The 17,496-nt window shown below is 43.4% G+C and overlaps 1 protein-coding gene across 1 annotated transcript in view; it reads left to right on the forward strand.

Moving 5' to 3' along the window:
• pex7 (peroxisomal biogenesis factor 7) overlaps nt 1-17,496 on the forward strand; it is a 44,625-nt gene that overhangs the window by 333 nt on the left and 26,796 nt on the right. Inside the window, 5 exon segments of the mRNA XM_032543848.1 lie at nt 589-735; nt 1,830-1,887; nt 2,021-2,171; nt 2,416-2,493; nt 4,636-4,744. Of these exon segments, the coding sequence (XP_032399739.1) occupies nt 627-735; nt 1,830-1,887; nt 2,021-2,171; nt 2,416-2,493; nt 4,636-4,744 (505 nt within the window). The 5' untranslated portion in view covers nt 589-626.

The raw sequence follows: 17,496 nt of genomic DNA on the forward strand, positions 1-17,496 counted from the left end.
TATAATACGTGTTTGGTTACACATTTATTAACAGTGCTTGAGGAAGTACATAGATACTTTACTGCAGTTACACTACTAATACACACATGTAGCCTAAACACATCTTCATCATCGTGTGTGTGTGTCTCTCTCTCTCGCTGTTTGTGTCTCTGTGTGTGTGTGTGTGTGTGTGTGTGTGTGTGTGTCTCTGTGTGTCTCTCTGTGTGTGTGTGTGTGTCCTCTCTCTCTCTCTCTCTCTCTCTCTCTCTCTCTCCCCTCTCCCCTCGTGTTTGTGTCTCTGTGTGTGTGTGTGTGGTGTGTGTGTGTGTGTGTGTGTGTGTGTTTAAAGGGACTAAATTGACTTTGGGATTGACAGTGACTTTTTGTAAATAAACTGACATTTAAAGGGTTCAAATTCAAAAAATGAATGGATTTTTCTTAGTTATGATAATGACAGTTGTATTTAACCGAGTGAGAGTGAAAAAGAATATTAACATAGAATAATTTGGATGGCAGAGTTTTTAAGAGGACATTTTTGTCCTCTAATGATACCAGAGGAACGTTTATTTAAGGGTGCACCAGGGATAACACCCTGGCTTCTCTTTCCAGCCGCTGGCCCAGCGCGGCTACAGCTGCTGCTGCTGCTGATGGAGAAGGTGTTTCGCTGTCCGGGTCGCCATGGCTACGCCGTGAAAGTGTCTCCGTTCATCCCCAGCAGAGTGGCCTGCGCCACCTCGCAGTTCTATGGCATAGCCGGTTAGTACGCCCATGTCAAGAGTCAAGAAGGGGACACATAAAAGTCTGAATGAGTGAATGCTCCGGTACAGACATGAATGGTTTCTTAAAGGGTAACTACTGTTTTTTCAACCTGGGCCCTGTGTTCCTTAATATGTTCCCATGGGTTTGTGTGTAAGTGACTGATGGGAACAACAGTCCTTGACGTCGGTCCAGTATTAAGAGAGATCGCTGCAGTCGGCAGCGGAGAAACAAGCTACAGTATAAGTTAATAGGACAACTGTCCACAAAGTGCTTGTTTTGTTGCTGGCTCTGATTTTGAAGTGTCTGACAACATTATGAAAAGGATTTCTAAGGAGGTCGACCTTTCTGTTACAGAGTAATATCCTTTTTTTTTAAACATAAAAACAATCTAGAAATTGCATTTGCTAAACACACCAGACTCCATGTAAATAAACAGTAATTTTAACATTGTAAAATACACGTAATTCAAAGTCAACAGAAACAGAATAAATTCATGAAAACCAGTTTTGGGTCGTCTTTTCACTTTTCCAGCCATCACAACTCTAGTTTTGGTTGAATAAACACAAAGTTTACGAATTTACATGTGTAAATATGTTGGCACTGTACACGCTAAAAGTACTGTTTTTTCAAATGGAGTCTGGTTGGTTTAGCGCTAGCAACCTCAGAAGGGTCTCAAAGAGGTTTTAAATCTCTAAAGGGATCCTTTCCATAATGTTATCAGACTCTTAGAATAATAATCTGAGTCTGTCAGCGGCAGAAACAGAACTTTTAGTAGACGCTGAACAGTTGCCTCAGTTTGAAAGATTGTTGTTCCCATCAGTCACTTACACATAAAAACATGGGAAAATAGAGTCCAGATTAAAAAAGCGGTAGTTAGTTACACTCTAAAAACAAAATAACAAACAGAGCCAAATGTAATCTGCTTGTTGAGCGCCTTCACATTTTACAGCCGTGGAAAGTAATGTTTTTATTAACTGTTGTTCGAGTCCATTGTTGTCACTACTGTATAGAGTCCATTGTTTTTCAGCACCTTTCTAAAACTGTTGTGTGCGTGTGTGTGTGTGTGTGTGTGTGTGTGTGTGTGTGTATAGGCTGTGGCACTCTCCTGGTACTGGATGAAACGGAAACAGGGGTTGCTTTAGTGAGAAGGTAAACTTTCTTTCTTGTTCTTTTTTTGTCTTTCTTAATTTATTTCACTCTCTCTGTTCCCAGGGTATTAATGTAATTAAAAAATTTGTGTGTGTGTGTGTGTGTGTTTGTGTGTGTGGTTGTTTTTTATCAGTTGGGAGTGGGGCGATGGTCTGTTCGATGTAGCGTGGAGCGAAGCCAACGAGCACATCGTGGTTGCCGGGGGCGGGGACGGCACCCTGCAGCTGTGGGACACAGCCAATAACAGTGCTCCGCTGAGAGTGGCCAAAGAACACACACAAGAGGTAAGACAGACACACACACACACACACACACACACACACACACACACACACACACACACACACACACACACACACACACACAGACGGCGGCGTTTCTCCTATTTGACAACACAATGAAAATACACTGATCATCACTCACGTGATTAGGTAAATGTACCGCAATGTACTGTGTGTGTGTGTGTGTGGTGTGGTGTGTGGTGTGTGGTGTGTGGTGTGTGGTGTGTGTGTGTGTGTGTGTGTGAAGGTGTATTCTCTAGACTGGAGTCAAACCAGAGGAGAGAACCTCATCGTCTCTGGATCGTGGGATCAAACTGCTAAAGTGGTCAGTTGTGTTTGTTTTTATTTATTAAATCAGGGCTGCACAATAAAGTTTTTTTTTTTTATTGTCATAGCGATATCAATTGGCGCAATAAACACATCTTTAAATTAATTTTGTGTTAGTTAAAATATGTTTAGAAAAGGGCACTTTAAAATGTAACAGTTGTTGACTTTCTTAATTCTATTCTATGTTAATGATTTCCTTTCATTATTTTTAAATCCACCAAACAGATTGTTCTATTTTAGCAGAAAACTGAAAGCAGCAGAACTGAGATCACTTTAATATTTAATCATTTATTGCTAGAGTAATATCGTTATTGCGCTATTCACGGCAGCACAATATTTTCCTAATATAGTGGTAAAACAGGCAGGTAAGAGAAATTAATTTAATGCAAATTATGCAAATTATGATACCAGTCCCCCTTATGGGATTACTGGTATAGTTGTCTTATTTGATTGGTGTCTGTCTTGTGTATCTGTATGTTTCTCTGTTGTTGCTTTTGTATTTTATGGACCATGAGTCTAAATAATAAAGGCTATCTATACGACTGAAAATGATTTTGTTAAAACATGGAGAGAAGAAGCTTCAACATTTTGACATAAGATTCTGTCGGCCCCATTTCCCCCCCGGCGCAGCGCGGCTCAAAGCCTGACGCAAGTGTCTCTGCTACTTTAAGACCGTCCCGCGTCGTTTAAATAACAAATGCACCTGCGCCCATCACACACCTCCCTGTAAGACCAGAATGTACCAAATGCAGACCCAGGCTCTTGTTAGGCGGTGTCTGACGGTGTGATGAACAGTGGCAAATTAAAGTCACAATAAAGATAATGAATCTATGACTAGAAATAGAAGTTGTAGTAGTTCACGGAGTAGCAGTGCGCTGCAGGGTGTTACTGGGTGCAGACTAGCTCAGAGAATGTCCTCCGTAGACTAGAGGCCGACCACTAAAGGATTTTTAAGGCCGATACAGATACAGCTCTTTGGTAATTTAAAAATCAGATGAATCATTTATTTGTCATTATAAATGATTCTGACAAATGAATATTTAATTTTTTTTTTTTTATCGGCCGATATATTGGTCGGACTCTACCGTAGACGTTGCTGCATTGCTAAATGATAGCAACTCACCAGGACGCTTCACCAACTCTCCACTCATTCTCCTCGGACAATTCCTCATTAGTCTCACGTCTGACAGGTGAGGGGCTATACGTCTGACAGGTGAGGGGCTATACGTCTGACAGGTGATGGGTTATACGGCTGACAGGTGAGGGGCTATACGTCTGACAGGTGAGGGGCTATACGTCTGACAGGTGAGGGGCTATACGTCTGACAGGTGAGGGGCTATACGTCTGACAGGTGAGGGGCTATACGTCTGACAGGTGAGGGGCTATACGTCTGACAGGTGAGGGGCTATACGGCTGACAGGTGAGGGGCTATACGTCTGACAGGTGAGGGGTTATACGTCTGACAGGTGAGGGGTTATACGTCTGACAGGTGAGGGGTTATACGTCTGACAGGTGAGGGGTTATACGTCTGACAGGTGAGGGGTTATACGTCTGACAGGTGAGGGGTTATACGTCTGACAGGTGAGGGGTTATACGTCTGACAGGTGAGGGGTTATACGTCTGACAGGTGAGGGGTTATACGTCTGACAGGTGAGGGGTTATACGGCTGACAGGTGAGGGGTTATACGTCTGACAGGTGAGGGGTTATACGGCTGACAGGTGAGGGGTTATACGGCTGACAGGTGAGGGGTTATACGGCTGACAGGTGAGGGGTTATACGGCTGACAGGTGAGGCCATCATACATGTTATTAGTCGATCTTCTCATCCCAACCCGTCGCCATAGTTCTAGTACTAGGATGAGGCTAGTCTTCTCCACGTCTCCCCAACGTGACGTCATCGCCAAATCACGTTAAAAAAACGCTAATACAAAAAACAACAAAGATGGCCTTTAACCCGCAACATGGGTTTTAAGCTTAAGACATATTTTAATAACTTTGTAACTTTTGTAAACAAAAAAGCTCTATTATCTGAGTGAATCCAAGTATGGGATCGGGACTTGGTGTCCATATTTGAAAAATAGTTTGAACAGAACAAAATGTGCCATGTTTTTTATTTCCGTGTGTGTTTCCGTTCCTCCAGTGGGACCCCGCTCTCAGCCAATCACTGACCACGCTCAGGGGACACGAAGGGGTCATCTACAGCACCGTTTGGTCCCCTCACATCCCAGGATGCTTTGCGTCAGCGTCAGGTAACACACCGCACACAGCCTGAGCAGTGAGGGTTTGTTTTTAGTGAGCGACGGAAACAACGGAAAGAAAGAAAGGATCACAAAAAAAAGGAGAAAGGAAAGCAATGATCAAGGAAGCAGGGAAGGTCTGATGCCATAAAATGCTCATTTTATGCTTTTTAGCTTTTCCCCTGTCCTTTATTGTGTAATATCTCTTATGTGCAGCTTTACAAAGTAAAAAAGTCCAAAGTCCTTCTTAAAGGGTTGTGTTGCAGCCATGTGTCCGTTCCGTTTAATACGTGAAAAACATTTTTTTTGCTCTACAAAAATCCTAAAGGAAACACTGATATGACAAAAGAGGTTTGTTGCTTTTTGCTTTTTATTTTGAAAAACAAATTCAAGAATGATACTCGGATGAAGCCGTCCTCCGCTGCTTCTCCTCTAGTTCTTCTCAGGAAGGGAGTTTTAGAAATTAGCTCCATTCAAAAGCCATTTAAGTCAATCAGTTTGGACCCAGAGGGAGCGCTGGGATCATGTGTTTATCAGAGGGCTGGAGCCGCGCAGCTGATGGATGTGCGTTTTCGTCAGCTCTGGGTTCACACTGCAGACCAGCTGGAGTCGGATGTTGCAGCAGCCGTCTTCAGCCCAGTATCAGTCCGTGAAGCGCTCACTAAACAAGTTTGCTAATGAGTTTTGGGTTAATTGGTTTGCGAGAGCGAGCGGGAATCTCTGATGAGATATTTCCGACTGGGGAAGATGTTCAGCTCCTGTTGCTCAGGGCGTTGGACATCGTTGTCATCGGGTCAAATTTGACCCATTTTTTAAATGTCAGAAATATGGGTTTCTTTTTAAGCAAATTTCCCAAAAATAACATGGAATGCTCTCTGCAAGTACAATTACTGATCATTACTTTTATTGGATTTTGAGTGTTTTATTTAAAGGTCCCATGGCCTGAACATTTTACTTTTATGAGGTTTTTTAACATTTCCCCCAGCCTGTCTATAGTCCCCCAGTGGCTAGAAATGGTGATAGGTGTAAACCAAGGCCTGGGTAAACCTTTCTGTTAAAGAGTAAGATCCTTTTTGTTTAACATGGAACAGCCTTGAAATCACCATCACCAAACCCACCAGACTCCATGTAAATAGTCACTACTTTTAGCGTGTATAGAACAGCATATCTCCACATGTAAATGGTAAAAATTAAGAGTTTATTTCAACCAGACCAGAGTGGTGATTGTTGGAACAGTGGAAAGATGAACCAAGACGTCTTTAAGTAGTTTTATTTAGTTTCTGTTCACTTTGAATGAAGTGTGTTTTACGATACTAAAAGCAGTGATTATTTACATGGAGTCTGGTGGGTTTGGTGATGGTGACTGATGATGGCTGTTTCATGTTAAACTAAAAGGATCTTACTCTTTAACTAAAAGGTCTATCTCTGTAGGGATCCTTTCATAATGTTGTCAGACACTTAGAATAATAATCTGAGTCTGTCAGCGGCAACAAAAGAACTTTTAGAGGACGCAGACTGACGGTTTATTGTTACATTGCAGCTTGTTCCTTTTTTAAAGATTGTTGTCCCCATCGGTCACTTACACACATGGGGAAACAGAGTCCAGGCTGATAAAGTTACCCTTTAAATAAGGCTGGGTGACAGAGAAAATCAAATATCACAATATTGTTGACCAAATACCTTAATATTGATACCGCAACAATAACCATCAGTAATGGGGATATAATGACTAAGTGGGTAAAGGCAAATAATGGAAAACCTAAATAGTCTGGTAAGTTCAGACAATGACATCACTTTACTGTAATGCAGCCTTTAAAACCAGGACAAGGCAACCCGTATGTCATACTACGATATTACAGTATCCTAAATCTACGACAATATCAAGTCTCATATCACGACATTGATATAATATCGATAAATTGCCCAGCTCTACCTTTAAAGCATGTAAGCAGAATTAGTCCCAGCAACTCCCTTGTTCAGAATGCCGGTGCATCAGGAGGGGGGGGGGGGGGGGGGGGGTACAAAGTGTTATTGTTGAGGTTGGGATCACTGAGCTTGTTAGACCCGAGGCCAGATCAGATTAAGCTCTGGAGCTCTGGAGCTCTGCTAAATGATTTACTGAGCACGAGCTCCACAATAAAACCATTACTGTTAGCAGCAGTTACAGCGGCTCACGTCCACGCTCACATCTGATCTGATGCACCCCCGTCACAGTATCTGTTTGGTAGTTTTAGTATTTTTTATTTTGTACAGTAAATACAAGACAACATATCAAAATGTTAGTTTAAAAGTTTATTAGCAGTAAAAAGTCCAGTGTGACGCCACGTGTGTGTGAGCTAAAACCTCTTTCTATCTTTGTTTTTGAAATCACCAACCACACACACACACACACACACAACACACACACACACACACACACGTGGTATTTCAGACTGGACGTGCTGTGATGATCGCTCAGTTCACTACTAAACTACTTCAACTTCAACTATAAAACACACAGATCACTTTGGTCTTGTCATTGGAACCATCCGGCAACTTTTAAAGAGTAAACCTTCCATTCAGAATCCTATCGGCGTCCATTTCGGCATCTTGCTCTCGCCATCCACTCAAAATGTAACGTTACTACTCTTTGGCCGGCTCGCAAGCCCAAACAAGTGTGTACGGGGTGCCTGTTGTTTTGTTTCCGGTCTAGCTAGATCCGGTGTGGTGTTGTAGTTTTTGTAACGTTACTAGTTGTTGCAACAACATGTGAAAAAACTACAAAGTTTGCTAGGCCAAAAAGAACGTTAATCTGCTGTGTGGCAGGCAATAATTTGTTGTTGAGATGTGCGTAATTCCTAAAACAAAACCATCCCGAAACACGTGTAATGTTTAGAATCTGCACAAAGACAAAAACACAGAGTCAATAATTTGGGGCAGTGGTGGCCTAAAGGTTAAATCCCCAGATCGACAGGATAAAATCTGGATGGGGAAAGTGAAAGAGCAGTGCTTGTCCCTCCCTCCTCACCACCACTGAGGTGCCCTTGAGCAATAACCTCCAACCACTCCAGTGGAGCTGCTCAGCGGGCAGCAGATCAGACTGTGGCTGTAGCTGTGTGACTGTGATCAGGTCGTCGTTGCAAATGAGAATTTGTTCCCAATCGACTTACCTGGATAAATAAAAGTTAAAAAAATGAAATAAAAATAAATAGTAATAATATTCAAATGGATAGAGTCATTTGCATGCAACAAAGGCACAAACTGTTAAAGAAAAATTCACCAAATTGCAGGAAATTAAGCATTTCAGTTCATTTGAATTTATAATATCAAATCATAACAATAGTTATCTCAAGACACTTTACAGATAGAGTAGGTCTAGACCACACTCTATAATTCCAGTTATACCTCGGACAGAGCCAGGCTCTTGGTAGGCGGTGTCTGACGGGGCCGGTTGGGGGTGTGATGCACACTGGCAATAATAGAGACCAGATAGAGTAAAGTGCCCATCAGCCAAGGGATGTTTTGCAGAACGCTCACACACACACACACACACACACACACACACACACACACACACACACACACACACACACACACACACACACACACACACACACAACACACACACACACACACACACACCCCTACCTGCTTCTGTTATGTGTTTGTTTGTGTTTGTCGAATGATACCAGGTGTCTGGTTAAATAATTGATAGCAGGCATTTGTCAGAGAAAGACACACACACAGCTCACACACACACACACACAAGCTGTGTGTGTGTGTGTGCACGTGTGCGTGCGTGTGTAACCAGTTTGCTTTGAGACCAAGTGGTTGGCTAGTACCTGGGTTTTCATCAATATCCATTTCATTTATTTCCTGTCGCACTAGTTGAACCAAGGCTGTCCAACTTGGGGCCTGCGGGCCAAGTTTGGCCCTTGCTCTCTTTGTTTTTGCCCGCCATGGATTTGACATGCTCATGCTTTTCTTATTTTAAAAGTAATGACTACGAAATGTACATTTTGTTAAGTTAAAAAGCATGTAATCTGAGTTTAACAACAATGTAAAGCACAGTGCTGGTAAACTTAAATTAAATTACATATTAGCGTTTTTGTCTACTGAGAATTACGGTATTCTTCAACATCAGCATTTGTTTGTGGTCTGTTGTCTTCCATCCAGATACATTTTAACTCTTCATATGGAAGAATTTGGGCACCTGTGAGTTAGACGAGGTTATACCTCGAAGGCTTTCTGAACTACCGGGCTCGCTCGATGGAGTAAAAACATGTGACTAAAAGGCACTTGGTGATTGGCTGAGGGTGACGCCCTGAACTTTGTGAGAACCTAGAAGGGAGGGGAGAGATCGCAGCGCTCGGAGCGCTTTAACACCGATTTGATCTATTCTGTGTTTAAAACTCACGTAAGAAAGTAAGGCAAGGCAAGGCAGCTCTTTTTGATATAGCACATTTCAGCAACAGGGCAATTCAAAGTGCTTTACACAAAATCGGTTAAAAAACAGTTAAAAAATAAAAAAATAAAAACTGATAAAACACATGAAGAAACGGTTAAAAACAACAACATCAAGACACATAAAACACAAGAATAAAAGTTACAGTGCAGCATAAGAAATTAAACATTAAAGAAATGAACAGTCATTTAAAGGAAGGCAACATTAACAAGAAAGGCCTTCAGCCTTGATTTAAAAGAACTGAGAGTAGCAGCGGATCTGCAGGTTTCAATTCAATTCAATTTTATTTATAGTATTAATCTATAACAAGAGTTATCTCAAGACACTTTACAGATAGAGTAGGTCCAGACCACACTCCAGAATTTACAAGGACCCAACAGGTCTAGTAGTTTCCTCCAGAGAAACAGGGCGACAGTGGAGAGGAAAAACTTCCTTTTAGGCAGAAACCTCGGACAGACCCAGACCCAGACCCAGGCTCTTGGTAGGCGGCGTCTGACGGGCCGGTTGGGGTTAGTGGAAATAACAAAAATAGAAAAAATTGTAGTTTGTAGCAGTACTTTGTAGTAGTTCATGGCATAGCAGGGCACTGTGCGGCATTACAAGGCACAGCAGGACGTAGCAGGGCACCGCAGAGTGCAGCAGATGAACCTGGCACCGCAGAACGTGTAGCGGGACCATGGCGACAGCTGCTACCATGAGGTTTCTGGGAGTTTATTCCAGATATAAGGAGCATAGAAACTGAATGCTGCTTCACCCTGATTGTGATGCAGTCGGCTCGTAAAATTAAATGAGAATCATAGTAATTTCAAAATTAAATCACGACCAGGGGTGAATCAAGATTGCGATATTATAGCGATTCATTGTGCAGTTCCCCTGGTCTTTTTCGCTGGGTTTTTCCTGGTCGATCACCCCCATTGAAGAATCTACATGTGGATCTTCATACATGTACACCATTACATGTCTAATTAGTGCATAAAAGCGATTTTAATAATAGAAAACAAAGTGAGATAGAATAGAAAAGAATGCCTTTATTGTTATTATACACATTTGCAATACCTGTGCAACGAGATTGAAGCGACCCCTTTCCATTGTCAACAAGAAGGAAAATAACATGGAAAAGCCTTTCCCTGCTTGGTGGGTGCACAGTTCCTGAGACAACTATATACATATAAAAGATAGTAAGAAAGAAAAATATGGTTTGTATGCGCATGTAAATAATATTACACAGTTATGGAATTGCACAGTTATTGATCACTTGGGCGACGCTCAGGTGGCGGTTTGACTTTGCATTCAAAGAGGGAACTTGGAGTGGTTGAAACATGCCATTTCAATGTGAAGAATGGAAGTACGGTATCCTGTAAGTTTAAATGTATCTCACACACGTGTCCTCTGATTGCCTGCTCGGTTTTCATGTTAAACGCTGTCCCCTCTGGAGTCGCCTCCAGCCGTTTTACATAATAACTGTAAATATGGATATTCAGCAGGACACAAAAGAGAGAAATTACATCACTCAAAAAAATCCTGTTGTAACAAAGTCTAAAAAACTCTGTTCCTGGAAATAAAATGTGGAAAAACCTGTTATTGGCATGATGTGCAGCAGCGATGGATGGATGGATGGATGGATGGATGCATGATAATGAGCTGTCTAACAGTGCTAGCTAGCATTAGCGTACGGTGGAGAATTGCTGCCTTATCTCCCTGTAGAGTTCTCCCCTCTGGTGACATTTTGCAGTCGGTTAGCACGAGGATGCTAACTGCTGCTGCCGGCTTTTAAAGCGAGAGAGAGAGCGGGGGGGGGGGGGGTCATACTCCCCACTGCTTCTCCTCCTCACACCTTCTCATGTTTCTCCTCCTATTCTGTGTCCTCCCATCCCTCTCTTCTCCCCCCCCCCCCCCCCCCCCCCCCCCATTCGCTTACCACCCCCCCCCCCCAGCATCAACAAGAGAAAGGGATAGTGTGTGTGAGTCTGCCCTCCAGATCTTCTCCAGTGTCGCTCGTGCTGCCAGAGTTGCTCTCAGCTCTGCAACAAATCCGAGCATCATTAAAACAGCAGCTACACTCTTCGCCTTCTTTTTTTAAGAAGCTTTTCCTTTCTTACCGACCCACATTAGGGCCTTGCAGCCAAAGGCACCGATTTCAGTTTTCCTTGGTGGGTGCTCACGGGCGCACGCCCTTTAAAACAACAAGTAGTCGAAACATGCTTGCATTTCAGAACCTTAGGAAACACAGATAGGATTGAAGATGCTTTTGGGGAAATGAAGAATCAATGCCAACCGTCTAGTAGCTCCAATCTTCACTGTTGTTATCTGCTTCTGACAGGGCACTGGTGGAGCTCTCTGCCCTGGTGGTGGATGTTGTCGATGCATCTGTCCATTTTAATCTATTTGTTCCTACTATTGGCTAACAGTTAACATAGAAACAATCAGATATACATTTAAATGCCCTCTGTAAATAGACAATATTGCATGCTGCCGCTGGTAGGTGCAGTAAATTACAACTTGACCTACTTTCACTTAACTACAGTGCCGTAAAATCTAGGCTCAATCAGATGCACGCACACAGTAGCATCCACAAGGTTAGTCCAATGTGGGGATAAAGGAAAGTGTGATAGTGTTCCACGTTAACTTCTTTTCTTTCTCGCTCGAGGCATGGAGCATGACAAGGAGGGAGAAAGACTGTATCACTACCAATAGGTTGCACGTAAGGGGGGAATTAGCTTCCACTTAAGGGGCAGCACAGCGCAAAGCCCGATGCAAGTGTCTTTGCTAGCTTAAGACCAACACAGTTGTCAATTTCAATTGTCAATTTTGTCATGTCCCATTGCGTAACTATTACGCTTGTAACAAAATGATCAGTACGCTTTTTTAACAATACAAGCAGAAATGGGCAACGCTGCTCCACAGCAGCAAAGGACATCAACAAACGAAGGTGAGCTGATCGCCAATGAAACAAGGACAACAGCATCAGTTAACCTTAAATACTAACAAACCCAAGCAGAAAATAAACACCCTCCAGGGTTTTAGCAGTGGGTTCGTAACTTGTGACACTCAAAGAAATGTGTCCACTGATTTACAGACGTCTCTTTCTCCATGTAAGTCTGTGGGGAAAAGTCTTTTTGGTGCCGGAGGGCGACGGACACGGAAGCTGTTACTCCCTGGGCGGACTATGTCAAAGCCCAGCGCACTTCCTGGGAGCCTGCGAACGCACAAACTAGGCGCACATTAATAGGTCAGTTAGTTAATTATGAAAATATAACGTGTGGCACACTCTGCCTTGATATGCAGATCTCTATATCTTTGTGTGTGTGTGTTGCTCTGTGTGTGTCTTTGTGTGTGTGTGTGTGTGTGTGTGTGTTTTTTCACTCTTTGTGTATCTCTGTGTGTATGTGTGTGTCGCTCTGTGTGTATGTGTGTGTGTGTGTGTTTTTTTTCACTGTTGTGTATCTCTGTGTGTATGTGTGTGTCGCTCTGTGTGTGTGGTGTCGCTCTGTGTGTGTGTGTGTGTGGTGTGTGTGTGTGTGTGTGTGTGTGTGTGTGTGTGTGTGTGTGTGTGTGTGTGTGTGTGTCTTTCTCTTCAGGTGTAGGGTTAGGGTAAAGACAGCTGTGTGTGTGGTGTGTGTGTGTGTGTGTGTTTCTCTGCGTGTGGGTGTGTATGTATGTGTGTGTGCGTGTGTGTGAAATGCGTGTGTGTGTGCTCCCTGTGTGTGTGCGTGTGTGCGTGTGTGCGTGGGTGCGTGCATGTGTGTGTGGGTAAATGCGTGTGTGTGCGTGTCTCCTGTGTGTGTGCCTGTGTGTGCATGTGTGTGTTTGTCTGTATGTGTGTGTCTCTCTCTTTCTCTGTGTGCGTGTGGGTGTCTGTGTTTGTGTGTGTTTCCCTGTATGTTGTATGTTTCATACATCCCCCCATGCCGTTTCATTCGTCCCGTCTAGGAGGGACTGATTAAACATTACTCACGTCCCACTTTTGCTGTAATAACTCCTGAACGGTTTTGTTCAAAGCTGAAAATGCAGCTGTATTTAACAGATGACAGGTGTAGGTTGCTGGTGACAAAATATCAGCTTTCAGTGCGATACTACCGCTTTGTAAATTACGTTTAATTAAAAAGTGTTTCAACTGTCCCGGCTCTCCCCTACATGTTGAGTGTATATAGTGCAGAGTGAGAAGAAATTATGAATGAAATTGTGGAACCAGTTGTAGCTGGAGTAGCCCCGCCCCCTTTTGAATTCTACAGGAAATTTAAACACAAACAAAAACTGTCAGAATGTTTGTGTTCAGTGTGACTCACCACATCAAAGGATAAAGGCAACCCGATGATGTGTCAGACTCCAGAACTCTATGTTAATCAGGGTTAAACCCAAATAGAGGTCATTTCAACTTGTAACCAGTACACACGTGTGTCCTTGTTTCACGTCTCCTGACAACCAACAACGCTTCTATCGACAAACAAGTCTGATACGACAGAAACAGTCTTTCACAGACAGAAAGTTTCCTACACACGTCTGGAGCGACTACAGCCATGGATAGAAGAACAACCCAAGAAACAAGGAAGCCTTGTGGCGGTCCACGGACTGTCCACCCCTCCCCCAACCTAACCGCACAGCTGTCAGAATCATGCTCAATTCATGCTCAACGAGTACATTGATGAGCTGAAAATTGAAGGTACGTAGCCTTGGAGAAGAATAAGAGCAATCCCAGGTTACACCGGAGACACTGTGACGTTGTCCCTAGAAGGTCGAGTGGCCGTTCTGGAGGAGCTTCTGGTTACCGGTCGGATGCATTTCAGACAAGAAATCTGTCCATCTAGAAAAACAATCCAGCTTCAAAAGACAAATACAATGAGTAGGTTGAAAAGTATGAGGCAGAGAAAGAAAAGTCCAGGGGAAGGTGAAACAGCATCTGAACCTAATCATCGAGAGGGGCTATGAAATCGTGGATCTCAACTCTAAGAACAACATCCTCACTCAGCACGCTCAAGGAGAAAGTATTCGAGTGAACACCAATAAGCTGACTCCAACAGAGCAAGGAAAAACTGGTCAGCAAAATGCAACCGCTCCTGGGGGACAGTCCAAAGACCGGCTGAGGAAAGAAGAGCTGGCAGACACAATTTAACGCTTGCAGACGATGTGCAACTCTCTGCAAAGAGACCCTCAAGATGGAGCAGGCTGAGAACAAAGACCTGCCAGAGAAGGAAACCAAACGAGGAGGAGCAGAAGAAGGAACGAAAGAAAAGTTCACAAAAACTGGCGAGAACAACGAAGCTGGGAATTAAAGACACACAGATGGAGGAGGAGAAGAATGGAACTGGAGGAAAAGTTCACAAAGACTGCTGAGACAACAACGAAGCTGGGGAATTAAAGACAACTGGAGGAGGAGAAGAGGAACTGGACGGAAAAGTTCACAAAAGACCTGGCTGAGAAAGAAAAGAGCTGGAGACACATTTAACGCTATGCAGACGATGGCACTCTCTGCAAGAGAACCTCAAGAGGGAACAGGCTGAGAGCAAACTGGCTGAAGAAAGCCAAACAGATGGAGGAGGGAAGAAGGACTGGAGGAAAAGTTCACAAAAGACTGGTGGGAACACGAAGCTGGGATTAATGGACAATGATTGGAGGGGAGAAGAATGGACTGGTAAGACTTCTGTTTTGAAATTGAATGCGAGGAGGTTTTTTGTTTTTTCGCAAGAGGGTGTGCTGTGTGACGGGGACAGTGGATAGTTGGGAGTGATTCTATCAAGGTTCAGGGTTAGGGTAAAAGACAGATCAGCAAGATGGGATGCGTGGGAGTGGGTGTGTGTGGTACATAGGAGACGTGGCGTGGGTAAAGCGTACGGTGGATTCTACTGGTCGGATTAGGAAAAGACAACTGCACGTGATGTGTAGAATTTGAAGCTTATCATTACTTCAATCCTCCCACCCCCCCCCCCCCCCAAGGAAGGAGAAGGTGGAGGAGGAAGTGTAACAAAGCCAAATTAATAAGGGCGGAGGCAAGAAACAACTGCATGTGATTTGTAGAATATGAAGCTCTATCCTCCTCCTCACCTCTCCAACCCCCCAATCCACCCCCACCACCCCCCCATGGGTTCCCCATGCTCAGGTTTTTACCACTACCAAAGACAAATAAACAAATTAAATTAATTTTCAATGTATCTGTGTCTGACTAAATATGAATACAATTGTGTGACATGTGGTGACTATAAGAGAATAGTATTGTTTAAGCTGTAATCTGAGATTCTTTAAATAAGGCGTTAAGTCTGTGTTTCAAGAAGAATAATGCTGATGACCGGTGTATGGTGTGATGAAATAAGTGATTTCCGGTACACACAAAACATGGAACTGTGCACACAGTAGGTTGTTTGCATGTGACAGTGCAAATGGGGGGGTCAGGAAGTGATGGTTTTCCATAGCACCGTATGGAATAACCCCCCCTCCGAGCCCTCCTCGTTTTTAAAAAACAACGCGGGACGGATGAAACATTCCAGTTTTGTCCGAGTGCGATGATGAGAGACAGACTTCCTTAGGTGAGAACATAGCATGTTAAACTCCTTCTATCAGCCAAACATCTCCCTGTTATTTCCTTTTATCACAGAGTTACAGCCAATAAACGAGTTTTAATGCTCAAAAGTAAACTTCATTAGCGGTTACATTTTTTCAATTATTAATGAGAGTTTTTCATTTAAAGGTTTGACTGCATGCTTATTCAGTAGACCATTTCGTGTTCTGCACAATCCCAGACTTTAATATTTTGTGTGTGTGTGTCTGTGTGTGTGTGTTTTCAGCCAGGTGCCAGTTTACAGATAAACTGGGAGGTGGCTGATCTCAGCCTTCATCAGCTAATAAAAACAATCCAGTAAATCTGTGCGATGCAGCTTCTCTGAAAGCGTCTCCCACATGCTCGCTGCGATCAGAATTTAGCCTCCACGTTGAACGTTTAGTGGAACCAGCAAGATGTTTTGAAATGCAAATACCTTCAGTATGCATGGTGGGTGAGAGATATACTGTACCACCCCCCACCCCCACCCCCACCCCCTTCCCGAACCAAGGGAAGGATTAGCTTGCAGAGATGCCATCAGCAACAGGAACTAGATTCACTTTAAAACGGGATGATTCTTTGGAATCTGGATTTTGAGACGCGTTAGGTCTTCTTCCAAATATGATTTCTTGGTTTATTTATTTCAGACACATTTTTGCAGTCCCTTTTTAGAGGATTTTTAGATTTAGTTCAGAAGGGACCAGTATGAGCCAATCAGTGAAGTGTGTTCCTCACAGAGTCCCTTCTACGGTTCAACAGACAGAAAGTCAGTGCTTTTCCTCTCAGGTTTTACAGTTTTCAGTGGAGACGTTGGGTGAGAAACCTTTTAAAAAATCTGAATTGAATCTGCATATCAGATCTATTTTGCAGGTTTCAACTGCGACATTCGCGAATACTAAAAAAAAAATTCTCTCTATCCACGTGTATGAGTATGCTGTACAGGAAACGTGTGTGTGTGTGTGTGTGTGTGTGTGTGTGTGTGTGTGTGTGTGTGGTGTGTGTGTGTGTGTGTGTGTGGTGTGTGTGTGTGTGTGTGTGTGTGTGGTGTGTGTGTGTGTTTTGTGTGTGGTGTGTGTGTGTGTGTGTGTGTGTGTGTGTGTGTGTGTGTGTGGTGTGTGTGTTGTGTGAGTTTTAGCTGAACTATTTGCTGATAAGGCAGAGATATCAAGTGGAACAGAGCAAGACTTTTTTTTTACAGAAGTCAGCCTCTAATGTGCTGCAGAATGGACACACACACAGCTGAAAAGTGGAGTGTGTGAGCGAGGAAGAGGATAAATAACAGAAGGATGTGGACTGTTAAAACGGTTAGGACAGAATCGATAAAGAGCGGGAGGATGTGGTCTGGTGGAGGCCGATACTGGGGGTGGGGGGTGGCAAGGGGGGGTCAGGTTTTTATCCATCCTTTAACGCTAGATTAAAGAGGAGGCGGAGGAAATGGGGAACGGGAGGAGAGGAAGTGGGACTAGTCTGCTGGTCAGTAAACACGAGGTGAAGCCAGTTAGCCTCTGCTTCTGTTTCAGAGTCCCAGTCACCTAATCCTGTTAAACTCATTTATTTTGTTGGCGGCTTCCAGATGGTCACTCCAACTATCAACCTCCTCCTTTTTCCTTTTGGACCACATAAATATCATTTATAAACTTCCAAAAAAGCCTGGACTTTTCCCAAAAAATGTATGTATGTTTTGCCTGTTGTGTGTACAGTACGTTGTCGTTCTATGTCTGTTCTCCAAGCTTGTGACTTCTCTGGAGTCTCCTCTCAGGTGTTTGCTGCTCAAATAGAAAATTCACATGA

This window comes from Etheostoma spectabile, chromosome 18 (assembly GCF_008692095.1).
Source record: "Etheostoma spectabile isolate EspeVRDwgs_2016 chromosome 18, UIUC_Espe_1.0, whole genome shotgun sequence".
Taxonomy (NCBI): Eukaryota; Metazoa; Chordata; class Actinopteri; order Perciformes; family Percidae; genus Etheostoma; species Etheostoma spectabile.